General features: G+C 42.8%; 1 protein-coding gene across 1 annotated transcript; it reads left to right on the top strand.

Moving 5' to 3' along the window:
- The first annotated feature begins 481 nt into the window (after window positions 1–481).
- Window positions 482–15,218, top strand: LOC123137426 (mitochondrial proton/calcium exchanger protein). Its single transcript, XM_044557176.1, has 15 exons — window positions 482–612; window positions 2,526–3,190; window positions 3,298–3,610; window positions 3,941–4,087; window positions 4,199–4,287; window positions 4,363–4,455; window positions 10,032–10,158; window positions 11,012–11,076; window positions 11,160–11,331; window positions 12,261–12,479; window positions 12,559–12,606; window positions 12,719–12,862; window positions 13,883–13,965; window positions 14,620–14,735; window positions 14,814–15,218. Exons 2-15 carry the CDS (start codon window positions 2,586–2,588, stop codon window positions 14,900–14,902), a joined length of 2,310 nt encoding a protein of 769 aa, XP_044413111.1. The 5' UTR covers window positions 482–612; window positions 2,526–2,585; the 3' UTR covers window positions 14,903–15,218.
- Window positions 15,219–15,290: the final 72 nt, after the last annotated feature.

Here is a 15,290-nt window from a genome sequence, read left to right as displayed (position 1 = left end):
TCGTGAAGACGTACGACTACATCAACCGCGTTGTCATAACGCTTCCGCTTACGGTCTACGAGGGTACGTGGACAATACTCTCCCCTCTCGTTGCTATGCCATCACCATGATCTTGCGTGTGCGTAGAATTTTTTTAAAATAACTACGTTCCCCAACAATAAGGGGGTGGGGCGGGCGGCCCGCGGGCTTATAAATGTCCATATCCTACCGTCAGGGATCCCGACGGTAGGTTCAGGCAGCCTACCGCCCGGACCAGCGGCGGTAGGGTGGGACGGAGGGAGACGGAGGCCGTTAACACCGCTGACGTGGATAAGTTTCTTACCGCTGCAGGTTATGGAGGTAGGCTAGGTAATCCTACCACCGGGCCTCGTGGCGGTAGGAAAAAGAATCAGATTTTAAAATTTGGTCGAACGGGATCATATCTGAACAAACTATAAACATGAAATTCTGCCGCACGTTGCAACACCCATATTTCTTTCCGCACGCCCCCCCCCGCCCCCGCGGCCGCTCCTCCTCTTCTCCTTCCATTCCCCTTCGCTTTTCCCCCTCCCTCCCAAAAACCCTAAACCCTACCTCGACGGGATCGGCCGATCGGCGCCGCGTCCTCGCCGGGTGAGCTCTCCTCCGCCTCTCTCCAGACGCTCCTTTCGTTTTTTCTTCTTCTGTACTTTTTTTTGCCCGGTCGGTCGGTCGACGCATTGGTCGATTTCCTAAGGATTTCGCTTCGCTCGCGTCGGTGATTTGGTGGGACGGATCGACAGCCAGTGGTCACATGCGTTGCTGCGGTTTTAGTTTTCGGGGTAATTTGGTCTCTGGCGAGTGGCGAGTGGCGAGTAGTGGATGTTTCAGGGTAGGTGGCAGCCGAAAGGACCGATTTCGCGGTCCTGTTCGAAACTTCAGAAATTATAATTGTTTTGTCCTCGCCTGTTCCTTATAGTATCTTCGTCGGTCGTTTGCAAATCTATGTAAGGTCTAAGTCCGCCCCTTCTGTCTGTCTCTTTTGCTTAGGATGGATGAATCAGTACGGACTGAACCTGACGCGATTCGTACTTTTCGCGGGGTTTCGATTTTCGACTCGATTGGAGTGTGTAACTTGTATAATCTCGGGTGCTTGAGTTGAACTGCTCCTGACGTCAAACTTGTCGAATTAAATTGTCACTGCCATATGTTGTTGAGCTTTTTCGTGTCGATATCTGGATAGGCAAAATGGTTCAACCGAGGAGATGCTCTGCTATTGATTATAATAATCTATCTGTGATTTTTTCTTCCCTCTATAACTGTTATTTTGGAAATTAAAAGATGGAGTTATATTCCTTAATGCAAGTGTCCAAACCAGGTTTACTACTAGTTAATGATTGCTTCAGATTTTTGTTCTTGAACTGTTAGAAGTGCTTGCCATAGTTAAGACTTAAAGTGAGCAATTTGTAAATCTGAGGTGAAGAAAATAGTTGATTCTCATGGAATCTTCTTACCGGCAACAGTGAAATTACTACTCATGGTATTTATGCATTGTTGGATTGTCAGCTCTGAATCTTGTGATCAATTGGGAGGTACACAACTGTTTGACTTATTTGTTGTGCTGGCCATGGATTGTCAGCTCTGAATCTTGTGATCAGTTGGGAAATACACAACCACGGACTTGTTTGTTCTGCTGGCTGTTGATTGGACTATTGCTGAGCTTGCTTGTATAGTTGGATCAGAGTTGATTCTCTTGCAGCTTTTGCATGCTAACTTTGATTCTCCATAGTAATCTATCTGCGATGTTTTCTTCCCTCTATAACTGTTACTACGGAAATTAAAAGATGGTGTTCCTATTCCTTAATGCAAGTGTCCAAACCAGGTTTACTACTAATTAATGATTGCTTCAGATGTTTGTTCGTGAACTGTTAGAAGTGCTTGTCATAGTCAAGACTTAAAGCGGGCAATTTGTAATTCTGAGGTGAAGAACATAGTTGATTCTCATGGAATCTTCTTACCGGCAACAGTGAAATTACTACTCATAGTATTTATGCATTGTTGGATTGTCAGCTCTGAATTTTGTGATCAATTGGGAGATACACAACTGTTGACTTATTTGTTGTGCTGGCTATGGATTGTAAGTTCTGCATCTTGTGATCATTCGGGAAATACACAACCACGGACTTATTTGTTCTGCTGGCTGTTGATTGGACTATTGCTGAGCTTGCTTGTATAGTTGGATCAGAGTTGATTCTCTTACAGCTTTTGCATGCTCACTTTGATTCTCCATATTAGTTGCTACTCATATAAGTTTCTAAGTATTACTCACTGTACTTATGTGTTCTACTGTTATGTTAGAGGAAATCCTAGAGATTTACGGTCCTTTCATTATACCAGAAAACTACACTTAGTGCCCTTTGAAAAAGAATTGACTAGTGTGTGTGGTATATTGGTACTGCGATTGTTCAGCATTATTCTCACCGCTGATTTTTGTTGTTGTAATGTGCTGTTACTATCCCCTTGTCAATCTTCATTTTTCTTATGGTTTCTGAATTTGATCACTTCAGGTTGTACTTAGAACGGCATGATCTTTGCCTTCCCATTGGGAGGGTGAGAAGCAACCAAGTATGGCTTCAAGGGCGATCATTAGGAGAAGGAAGCGTCTTTTGGATAATGTTAACACACCTATCCTGTCATCCTCCTTCTCTACTTTCCAGCATGGGGCATTTGGTTTCAAGGCTCAGCCAAGAATAGCGCAGCAATTTCTCGAGCAAAGCTTAGGGGACTCAAAATCTGACAAGGAGAAAGAGCAGTATAGTGTGAATTTGACAAAGGGTGGTCTGCTAGGTCTTGGTAATGGGTTTCCGCAGCGACCAGCTCATGTGATTTCTCTCCATGGTTATGGAATTGGAAGAAGTAATGAATTTGCATTGCCTTTTGGAGCTAGAGGTTTGTTGCAGTCAGTCCGCAGAGCATCAACTGCAACTGCTGGGCAACCTAAGTTGGATATCGAAGAAGAACAGAGTGAGGATCAGAAGCAGAATAAAAAGAAAAAGGAGGCATCCCCAGAAGAATGTGACCAGGCTGTGGAAGGCCTAAGCACAGCAAAAGCTAAAGCCAAAGCCAAGCAGGTGCAAGAATCTCTAAAGGCTAGCCGATCAATCGTACAAAAATTCTGGGCAAGGCTTCTGGGTATTGGCCCTGCTCTCCGAGCTATTGCTTCAATGAGTAGGTCTGTATCTTCTTCCTTGAACTCAAACTTATGACTTTTGATACAAGATATTGTTTTCTGCCTCATTTTTCTGGTGTTCTAAACATACGCAACCTCTCTGTGTGTAGAGCTGACTGGGCTGTAAAGCTGAAGCATGGGAAGGATGAATTTATTTCTACACTGCAGCATTACTGGTTAGGAACAAAGCTACTCTGGGCAGATGTTAGGATTTCATCAAGATTGCTGGTGAAGCTTGCTGGTGGAAAGAGCCTGTCAAGGAGAGAGAGGCAACAACTCACCCGTACAACAGCTGATATCTTCAGGCTGGTACCTGTTGCTGTGTTTATCGTTGTTCCGTTCATGGAATTCTTATTGCCGGTGTTTCTCAAGTTGTTTCCAAACATGCTGCCATCCACTTTTCAAGACAAGATGAAAGAAGAGGTTTGTGATGCAACAACAATAATTACTAAGTGCACTAGTATGATTATACTGTTTAGCTATTACATTTCTCAGCATGCTATTATGCCACCATGTATGTCACAACTTATGATGCATGGGTTACCTGCCCTGTGTTAAGCAGACGTGCATGTGCAGTACATCATCATTCTGGTTCCATGGTTTGTTGACCCTGCTGTTCACTATCTCCTGATATGACAGATTTATGTGTATCAATGTTTGAATTGATCTCGTAGTTACATTTCTATATGAACCACAAACATTGTTACTTTGCAAATTGGTTGGCTCAAGAATGCAGTTCATGTTCCGATGCAGGAAGCGTTGAAAAGGAAACTGAAAGCAAGGATGGAGTATGCAAAGTTTCTGCAAGATACTGCAAAAGAAATGGCAAAGGAAGTCCAAACATCACGTAGTGGAGAAACTAAACAGACCGCTGAAGATCTGGACGAATTTTTAAACAAGGTATCAGTTGTATATAACATCCTTGTGTGAATAGTTTTATAATGTATAGTGTATACTATGAATTCGTTTATACGATATTCTCTTGGATAATGTACTTTAAACTGCAATTAGGTAAGGAAAGGTGAACGTGTATCCAATGATGAAATCTTGAACTTCGCGAAGCTGTTTAATGATGAACTGACTTTGGATAACATGAGCAGGTTACATCTTATTTGAATTTTGAACATCCTTGTAATATCACAGTTATACCAGAGCTGATCAATGTTTTTCTGCAGACCACGCTTGGTAAATATGTGCAAATATATGGGTATTCGGCCTTTTGGTACGGACCATTACTTGAGGTTCATGCTTCGCAAAAAACTGCGCGAGTAAGTATTTGGTTTAAAAACGTGAAATATAGTCTGCTATTGGTGAAGTAGAGGGATATGCATGGAAATATTAAACTTATAATTGTATCGCAGAGCGCTAATTAGCTTGCATCTAATCATTATTTGCTATTGCTCGTAATAACGGAAGTGCCAATCTTCGAGATAAGCCCATTGTGGAGACATGAGATTAATACAATGTTTATAGAGAACTAACCAAGTAACCAAACAATTGTCCAAATTATAATATCAAGTGTGTATTGTAATCTCTGTTAATATATGTAAGACAAATACAGAGTAGTTTGCTTGATGTTGAAGCTGTTAAGTATATATGTTGTGTTTGTCTTGTACAGGCCCAGGCCCATAGTCTAGAGTGAGGTATGTTGTGTTTGTCTTGTACAGGCTCAGGCCCATAGTCTAGAGTGAGGCCCAGGCCCATGTAACCTTGTATATCTCTCTCTCCTCCTCAATACAGAAAACAGTTGGTCATTCTCTCTTCCTCACGTTTTCTAACATGGTATCAGACCAGGACCAAACCCTAGTCCCTCTTCCAGCCGCCACCCATGAAATCGCCGCCGGTGAGGTGATTCAGGCGGATCTATCTGGTGAGGAGACATCCACATCGCTGCCCCATCCCATCTTCGTCATCAACCTGTAGGAGCTGCTCTCCAGCAGCTCCTCTGTGTGTCTTCACAGCTACTCTGTGAGAATACTTCCCCTGCTCTCCAGCAGCCATCTCCAGCAAGCTCTTGGTGCCTTCCCTGCTCTACAGCAAGCTCCAGGCGTTCCCCCTCCTATCTAGCAAGATCCAGCAAGCTCCTCCTTCTATCCAGTGAGATCCAGCAAGCAGCAGCCAGCCTAGTGGGTTGCTGCTCCTGTTTGTGGCTGTCTGCTGCTCATCTCTTGTCGCTGCCTGCAGCTGCTATCAAATTGGGTGTTTCCAGCTGCTGGCCGCTCACCACTATGGCAAGAAATGATTTCGGATTTGGTTCTTTGATCATAGATATCAAGCTTGATGGTTCAAACTACAGGGAATGGGCATTTTCTGCCCGGACTGTCTTGAGGACGGCTGGTTTTGTCTCTCATCTGACAGATGATCCACCTAGTCCAAATGATGATGCAGCAAGGAAGTCTTGGCAAAAGATCGATGATCGTGTGATGGGAGTTTTAATTCTGGGTGTTGAACCCTCACTCCGAATGAGTCTTGAGCATCACACTTCAGCTAAAGAGATATGGAAGTACTTTGAGCAGCGCTACCTTCAGCCCAGCAGTGCACTTCATTTCTCCTTGTTGCAGAATTTACACAACACTCGGCAGCCAGAAGACATGTCCATAGAAGAGTACTATGGAGCTTTCACTCGCATCACTGGGCAGCTAGGTTCCATGGTTCCAAAGGGTAATTCTGGTTGTGAGTCATGTGCAGCGAAGGAAAAGTATGACCATCAGACTCTCATGTTTCAGTTTGTGATGGGTCTCAAGCCAAACTTTGAGAACATTCGCACTCAATTGCTTGGTCGTACGACTCCTCCCACCTTGACAGAGGCACTTGCTAGCTTGATCGCCGAGGAGACTCGTCTCCGTTCTCTTGGGACTACTTCTGCGCAGACTCTACACACTAGTGTTCTGGCTTTTCCTCAGCGGCCAGGTGCCTCCAAGGCCACACCTTCAGCTGTCATCTGCTCGTTCTGCAAGAAGACAGGACACCATAGAGATGGTTGTTTCAAGCTTCATCCAGAGCTGTTAGCTGAGTTTCAGGCTAGACGGGCCCTCAATCAGCAGCGTCGTGCACCCCAGGCTCCTTATCAACAGCAAGCGAGGGGTGCTTCTGCATCTGTTCTCTCTCAGCCCGCCGTTGCTGCAACCCAGCCTTGGGTTCTGGACTCTGGAGCTTCTTTCCATGTGACCTCTGATCGCTCTCAGCTTGTGTCTTGCCAGCCAGTGCGGGATGGTGCCTCTGTTCAGACTGCTGATGGTACACCTTGTTCTATTACTCATCAGGGTTCTCTTTGCACATCCAAGTTTTCTGTTCCTGCCATCTCCTTTGCTCTAGAGCTGTCCATGAATCTTATGTCTGTTGGCCAGCTTGCTGATATGAACTACTTTGTTGGTTTTGATGACTCATTTTGTTATGTGCAGGACCGTCAGAGCAAGAGGGTCATTGGAACTGGCCATCGCCGTAGAGGATCCACATCCCTCTACATCCTTGACACCTTACACCTTCCTTCAGCTCCCACCACATCCGCGTTCCGGATGGTTGCATCAACATCAAGATCCACTTCGTCGTTTTCTTTTGCCCAGTGGCACCATCGCTTAGGTCACTTATGTGGTTCTCGTTTATCTACCCTTGTTCGACAAGGTGTTTTGGGTCATGTTTCCATAGATGATGGTTTTCACTGTAAGGGTTGTAAGCTAGGGAAACAAATACAGCTTCCATACTCTTCCAGCACTACTCATTCTAGTCATCCTTTTGATTTAGTGCACTCTGATGTATGGGGTCCTTCCCTTTGTTTCAAAAGGTGGCCACAAACATTATGTCATATTTGTTGATGATCACTCTCGACATACTTGGGTCTATTTTATGAAGCATCGTTCTGAGTTGTTTTCTATATATAAGGCTTTTGTACATATGGTCCATACTCAGTTTTCCAGTGCTGTTCGTGTTTTTCGTTCTGACTCGGGGGGGGGGGGGGGGGGGGGAGTATCTTTCTACTGCTTTTCGCGAGTTTCTCTCATCTGAGGGTACTCTCCCTCAGCTTTCATGCCCTGGTGCCCATGCTCAGAATGGCGTTGCTGAGCGTAAGCATCGCCATATTGTTGAGACAGCTCGTACCCTTCTGATTTCTTCCTTTGTCCCCACTCATTTTTGGGGTGAAGCTATCTCAACTGCTGTTTATCTTATCAATCTCCAACCTTCTACTCGCCTTGAGGGCAAGTGTCCTGGTGAGGTTTTGTTTGGTTCTCCTCCCACGTATGACCACCTCCGTGTCTTTGGTTGTACTTGTTATGTTCTTTTAGCACCTCGTGAGCGTACCAAGTTGACTGCTCAGTCTGCTGAGTGTGTCTTCCTTGGATATAGTCTTGAACATAAGGGCTACCGTTGCTATGATTCTTCTGCTCGCCGCATTCGCTTTTCTCGCGATGTCACTTTTGTTGAGGATCAACCCTTCTTCTATTCCCCTTCCACTAAACCATCATCCTCAACTTCTTTAGAGTCTACCTCGTTTCTTTCACTTCCACCTATCATTTTAGATGAGTCCATAGCTGAACAACCTTCCTCTGTCCTAACATCAGAACCATCTCCACCACATGTTTCATCTCCTTCCTCACCAGCTCCTTTCTCTCTTCCACTAGCTCCACCTCTAGATAGTCTTCCTTTCCATTACACTCGTCGTTATTCTACTCCTCCAGCCAGTACTTTCCATTACACTCGTCGTTCTAAAGTTCCATGTGACACGCAGTCATCTATGCCTTTGTCTTCTACTCCTCCAGCCAGTACTACTGATCCTTGCACTGACGGCTCTTCTCTAGCAACGCGATACAAGATGGACTTGTATGCAGGAGTTGTTTCTGAGCCTAGTACCTATCAGGAGGCAGCTGTGCCACCTGAGTGGCAACTGGCTATGTCTGAGGAGCTTGCAGCCTTAGAGCGTACTGGTACATGGGATTTGGTACCATTACCTCCTCGTTCAGTCCCTATCACTTGCAAATGGGTGTATAAGGTTAAAACCAAGTCAAATGGTTCTGTGGAACGATACAAGGCTCGCCTTGTTGCAAGAGGTTTTCAGCAGTCTCATGGGAAAGATTATGATGAGACGTTTGCTCCTGTTGCTCACATGACTTCAGTTCGAACTCTAATTGCTGTGGCTGCTACTGGGTCATGGAAAATTTACCACATGGATGTGAAGAATGCCTTCCTTCATGGTGATTTACATGAGGAGGTTTATATGCAGCCACCTCCAGGTATCAAGGTTCCATTAGGTCATGTTTGTCGTCTTCGAAAGGCTCTTTATGGGCTTAAGCAAGCCCCTCGTGCCTGGTTTGAGTGGTTCAGTTCTGTGATTCAAGCTGCCGGTTTTTCTCCTAGTGAACATGACCCTGCACTCTTCATTCATACATCTGAGCATGGCCGTACATTGCTTCTACTTTATGTAGATGACATGTTGATCACTGGAGATGATGTTGGGTATATTGATTTTGTTAAGAAAAAATTGAGTGAACAATTCAAGATGTCAGATTTGGGGTCTCTCAGCTATTTTCTCGGGATTGAGGTTGAGCACACCGATGATGGTTACTATATCTCCCAGCAAAAGTACACTCAGGATTTGATTCTTCGCTCAGGTCTCACTGACACGCGCATTGCTGCTACACCTATGGAGCTTCATCTGCAGTTGCGTCCTACTGATGGCACTCCTCTTGAGGATCCCTCTCGCTGTCGTCACATTGTCGGCAGTCTAGTGTACCTCACAGTGACCAGACCTGACATCGCGCATGCAGTCCATATTCTCAGTCAATTTGTCTGTGCTCCCACCTCAGCTCATCATGGTCACCTATTCCGAGTCCTTAGGTATTTAAGGGGAACTACATCTCGCCGCTTGTTCTATGCTAATTCCAGTCAGCTCCAGCTTCATGCTTACTCTGATTCCACTTGGGCGAGTGATCCTATTGATCGTCGCTCGGTCACTGGCTATTGCATATTTCTTGGTACATCTCTCATTGCATGGAAATCAAAGAAGCAAACTGCCGTGTCTCGCTCCAGCGCCGAGGCAGAGCTTAGGGTCTCTCTCTACTACTACAGCAGAGATTGTATGGCTTCGCTGGCTATTGGATGATCTTGGTGTCTTATGTCATACACCAACACCTCTTCTTTGTGACAGCACTGCTGCTATTCAGATTGCTAATGACCCAGTCAAGCATGAGTTGACCAAACACATTGGTGTGGATGCATTTTTCACTCGATCTCATTGTCAACAATCCACTGTTAAGCTACAATATGTCCCATCAGAGCTTCAAGTCGCAGATTTCTTCACCAAGGCACAAACTAGAGATCAGCATAGGTTTCACACTCTCAAACTTGGTGTATCAGATGCTCCTGACCCACCTTAAGTTTGAAAGGGGGGGGGGGGGGGTGTTAAGTATATATGTTGTGTTTGTCTTGTACAGGCCCAGGCCCATAGTCTAGAGTGAGGTATGTTGTGTTTGTCTTGTACAGGCCCAGGCCCATAGTCTAGAGTGAGGCCCAGGCCCATGTAACCTTGTATATCTCTCTCTCCTCCTCAATACAGAAAACAGTTGGTCATTCTCTCTTCCTCACGTTTTCTAACAGAAGCTTTGTAGACATCAGGAATAATTTCTTATTTGATTTATGTTCGAGACTGTTTGAATATGTTTAATATGTGCTGGACTCAGACAGTACCTGATATTCAAGCATCTATGCTCATTTAATGTATATAACCATATATAACTATTTGTGGAATTGGATTTTCTAGTGATTTTGCGACTATATACTTCAATGCAATTTGGCATTTATCTTTGTAAGTTATCTGCTCGTTGTTTTAGTAATAGTACTCTTATCTATGCAGCATTAAGAATGATGATAAGGTGATTCAAGCTGAGGGGGTGGAGTCTCTTTCTGAAGAGGAGCTCCGGCAAGCCTGCCGTGAACGCGGCCACCTAGGCCTTCTGTCAACGGAAGAAATGCGTCAACAGGTTTGTGTGATATGCACATAATTTAGAGTTTCATAGTCTCCAGTACTTTATACTCAGTAACTTGATGTTAGAGTTACTTGTTTAGTTTTCTACCTCTGTTGCATGTTCATCCTAGCCATCTATTCATTTCTTCCATATTGTATGTCATTCCACCCCTTTGAGATAAATTTATGACACTGCATCCAATATCCTGCATATACTGTAATAACATATCCATAGTTAACTACTCCCTCTGTCCCATAATGTAAGACGTTTTTTGACACTAGTGTATGTATAGGCATATCAGAAATACTCCCTCCGTCACATAATGTAGGACGTTTTTTGACACTACACTAGGGTTAACTTTGTATGTATTTCTGATATGCCTATACATCTCAAATAGGGTTAACTTTGGTCAACATATACTTTACCTAAGCTCTTATGCCAAGAACTGGAATGATTTGTGATATGAGAGGGAGTTTTCATTTTATGTCCCTGTCATAGAATAGGCCAGTGCATCATCAATTTCCATCGCTTGACCTTTTTTTTTTGGTCTTCCAAAGATGACTTTGTTTCTTTGTTTGTGCTATCTGCAAGTACCTCTGTGCCCTATTCGGCACTATGGTACTTATCCTAGTCCATCGTAGTTTATTTATCAGTTGTCCCTTCTGTATGATCTTGTTTCATAGTTTTTGTTCCCAGAGCTATATTACTTCTGTAGTAACTGTAATGTGAAGTCTGATGCTGTTGTAAGCTACATCCATCATTCTGTCTCCACTTAGAGATAAACCCAGTTAAAGTTAGATTGTATTGCTTTTAACAACCATAACTTCTTGTGTTAATGTAATTCATTGCAACTTCATTTTCTGTCCAGCTACGAGACTGGTTGGACCTCTCACTCAACCATGCTATGCCATCGTCCCTTCTCATACTTTCAAGGTAAATTCTTTTGATATATTTCTCAGTGGCTACAAAAGTACTGTTTGGGCTTGCACTCTTACTCATCTTTCTATTGTTGTCAGAGCTTTTATCGTATCTGGGAGAATGAAACCTGAGGAGGCTGTTGTAGCAACATTGTCTTCTCTACCAGATGAAGTTGTGGATACAGTTGGTACAGTATTGCCATCTGAAGATTCAGTTTCTGAGAGAAGGAAAAAACTGGAATTCCTTGAGATGCAGGAAGAACTTATCAAGGTGATGTATATGTCTTCTCCTTATAGAAGTATTACAAATATTAAAAATGGACTATTTTTACATCATCTGCAAATGCAACCATGATATCGTAGATATGAAGTTCACATTGGTCATACTTCTGGTAAGCTAATAGTGAGTGGGGCATGTAGTCACTCTTCTTTTACTAATTTATTTATTGTCTTGGCTCAAAAGTCATTCATATTATGGATTTCTTTTGTCTGATACTCCATGTAACATACGCTACTATTACATATCCTGTCATGCGCTTGTTCTGTCATGATTGAAGCTTGATAATCCTTCCTGTTCATGCCCTCATGACCTCATGCATTGGAGGGATTGAGAAGCTGTTCATGGTTTATGCTATGAATGATTTTTTTCTTGAACTCTTGGTATGCCTGCATTTGTGAATTAAGGCAATTCTCTGTAGTCTCAACTGTAAAACTATCATCTCTCTCGTCTGAACCACGTCAATGTTCACACTGGATGGGAAAAAATGTATTAGTTTATCATCTTTTGTATGCTTTAGGGCCATCCATAATAAAATTTGTTTCATGGGATCTGTTAGCCCAGTTTTAGACTTTTAGTTCATAAATACCCAGTAAGTAGGTATTGGGATTTATGATCGTCTGGACCCGATTATTTTGTTGTTTCCAACATAATGCTGCAAACATTGTGCTGATATGCTGCTAGTATCAAACTGTTACCCAATTATTCATTTCCAGCATAATGCTGCTTTACTGCTAACACTTAACTGTTGCCTATTTATTTTATCTTTAGCATACTGCTGCTAATACTGAACTGTAACCCAGTTATTTTATTTTCAGCATATAATGCTTCTTATACCAAACTGGTAGACCATTTGTTTTATTTTCAGCGTGATGCTGCTTATACGAACTGTTGTTAACACTTTTGCATACAAAAATATTCAGGAGGAAGAGAAGAAGAAAGAGAAAGAAGAAAAGGCAAAACAAAAGAAGGAAGAGAAGGCAAAGCTCAAAGAACCAGAGGCTGATGAACAAGATTTAGCTTTAAAGGAAATGACCGAGCCTACTGCTAGGGAAGAAGAAGAACTGAGAGAAGGAAAACAGCGTGACAAGGAACAACTCTGTAATATCAGTCGAGCCTTGGCTGTGCTAGCATCTGCATCGGTATGATCCTAGTCTATCTGTACTTTCTCTTAGCACATTAACTACTGATGGTAATAGTCCATGATTACTTATATTGCAGTCTGTTAGCAAGGAGCGTCAAGAGTTCCTGAGCCTTGTCAACCAGGAGGTACAGTGTGGACTTGTGAAATGGAACAAATTGTCCATACGCCATTCTTCTGTTATGTTGCATATGCATGTACTGTGGAGGTCTAATAGGACTTTATTGTTGTCGAATGCAGATAGGACTGTATAACTCCATGATTGAAAAAGAAGGCACAGATGGTGAAGAAGCTAAGAGGGCATATATGGCTGCTAGAGAGGAGGCAGACGACGCTGATGAGGTCGCTGCAGAAGAAAAGGTCTCGTCAGCGCTGATTGAGAAAGTAAGGAATCCTTCTATGCATGGAAAGCCATATCTCATCAGTCACATAACTTGAAGACATAAGTGCCAGATAATAAGAACATCGATGTATTGTGATGGGAGTTGACCGTATGGTTGCATCTTAAATAATTTTCTCAACATAAGAAAGCTAGTTGGTGGTATAAACGAAACAAATGGACTTGTTTGTAGTGCCAGATAGCCAAACTCGCTGCTTCTATAGGCAAGTTTCCCTTGCCATTTGAAATCTAAAAAGTAAGTACATATAGATCGATTCATGTATACGACTTTATGATGTGATTTTCAGTTAAGAGCTTGTAGACGGGTGAGTTAATCTGTCCACAAGTGTGTCATTTGTCACGTCTGAACTGAACTAAACAGTTAAAAACCTGTTCCCCATTTTCTGATGAGACTTAGTGGTAAACAGTAACTAGTGCCATTGATTTTGTCAAACGCCAGTCGGCAAATACAACATAAGAAATGTTCAGATCTGAGTCAATGTCGCCAAAATCCTATCGTCATATCCTAAATGAGTCAGCTTCGATATAAGTTTTAAACTTCATATCTTTGTGTGTATGGTTGCATTTCTCCCTTCATGTGAATATAGTTCGCCAAAAACTGTATCCTGGATTAGTTAGCTTTGGTAGGATTTATAGCTACTTGATTTGCATTCTCACCTCTGCATGTTAGCTTATTTGGGAATAAACTACGAAGCTGTCATAAACAGGGTTATACTATCTGCTAGTCAAATGTCAAACGTACGTATAAGGTGCTGGCACTCACATTTGAAATTCTAGTTATATCTTTAGTTTATTTATTTATTTTTATTAAATGGTGGCTCCTTATGAATTTGTTTCATGATGATTGATTTCTGTATCTACTTTTTTTATTTCCAAATAAAGTCTGTTGTTAGCCGGAGAAGTTTCTCTGGAGGAACTGCCAGTCTATCACTGGTGTTTATGTTACGTTGGATATCTATTAAGTATCTGTTTATTAGTTATTGACATATTTTTGCTGTGTTTAGGTTGATGCTATGCTTCAGGGATTGGAAAAGGAGATAGATGATGTAGATGCACAAATCGGAAACCGCTGGCAACTGCTTGATAGGTATGTCGCTTGTATGTGAATCGAAGCTGGTTTTATATTGCATGCTAGTCAACTACTCCTGCTTGATAGGTATGTCATTTGACCATAAGCAGTAGTACATTGTGCCTTATGGTCAATATCACTTTGTATTTGAAACTAAACTGGGGCTTGTCGAGTAGGGAGGGTTTATAAATGTATTGCAAGTTCCATGTCCAGACAAGTTTTCAGTGGTAGCCTCGTTGTCCAACACCGTTCATTGTTCTCTGCCTGTTGATTTATATACTGGCAACTCTGCCACCCATATAGATACATAAACATGTACTCCATCTGCCTGATACTTGGACAGGGATTTGCCATTTTCCATGAATTGCTGATACAATTAATACCCATTTGTTCTTTATATATCATGATTTGAACAGAAAGCTGACCAACAGCTGTAGGGCAAAGTAGCATAATTGTGCACCATAATGTATGTGGGAGTCAATGAGGTCAGAGAAGAGGTCGAAGTCAACATTATAGCATGAGTAGGGCTGATCCGTATGGCTCAGTATCACTTGTATATCAGAAAACTCATTCTGGATCAAGTTGCTGATGTTTATCATGGACCAAGACGTTGGGTTGCACTTGGAGCATGTTACATCAACATACTGATTCCATTTGCACCTCAATTTGCAGGGATCATGATGGCAAGGTCACTCCCGAGGAGGTAGCGGCAGCGGCAGCTTATCTCAAGGATACCATAGGAAAGGAAGGTGTCCAAGAGTTCATCAGCAACCTTTCTAAAGACAAAGGTCCCTTGCACTCACATGACTTCCCCGTTGTGTTGATGATAGCATTACATTGTTTGCTGACAACTTATTATGCTGCAGAAGGAAAGATCCTTGTGGAAGACATCGTGAAGCTGGCTTCTCAAACTGACGAAAACAATGAAGACCAAGAGGAAGAATCACGGCAGTAGCTGTGAACACGCTTGAAAACTTATTTTCCGTGTTGAGATGGACAACTTATTATTTCAGATAGGGAGTAACCCTTCGAGTATTAGAGCTACGTCATGGCAGTGCCGTGGGTAGATCAAAAGGCAGGAAACCATTTTTTTGTGCCTCTCTGGGCTCACTTGGATTTAACGATGAGTGGCTGGCAACGCAAACTTGCTGTAGAGATAATGGGATGCATATAGGTAGGTTCAGTGCTGTGGATTCGGCTGGCAAATGGCAACTGTGATTTCGACAGGTTGCTACGGAAGTAGAAATACAGATCGGTTGAACTTGGATGCATGCTACGTTCCATCCTTGGCTTGGGTTACGTTCGGTTTGTGCTTTAGGTTACATGCGGTTTGTTCTTTCACA

Source organism: Triticum aestivum, chromosome 6B (assembly GCF_018294505.1).
Source record: "Triticum aestivum cultivar Chinese Spring chromosome 6B, IWGSC CS RefSeq v2.1, whole genome shotgun sequence".
NCBI classification, from domain to species: Eukaryota; Viridiplantae; Streptophyta; class Magnoliopsida; order Poales; family Poaceae; genus Triticum; species Triticum aestivum.
The sequence above is the reverse complement of the archived record's forward strand: the minus strand, read 5'-3'. Positions and strand labels throughout refer to the sequence as shown.

Excerpts from the sequence above, each read along its gene's own strand:
- LOC123137426 (XM_044557176.1), top strand. The coding sequence starts at position 2,586 with ATGGCTTCAAGGGCGATCATTAGGAGAAGGAAGCGTCTTTTGGATAAT. Across the intron at positions 12,480-12,558 it reads CTGTGCTAGCATCTGCATCG|TCTGTTAGCAAGGAGCGTCA; the intron begins GTATGATCCTAG and ends CTTATATTGCAG. Across the intron at positions 12,863-13,882 it reads CGTCAGCGCTGATTGAGAAA|GTTGATGCTATGCTTCAGGG; the intron begins GTAAGGAATCCT and ends TGCTGTGTTTAG.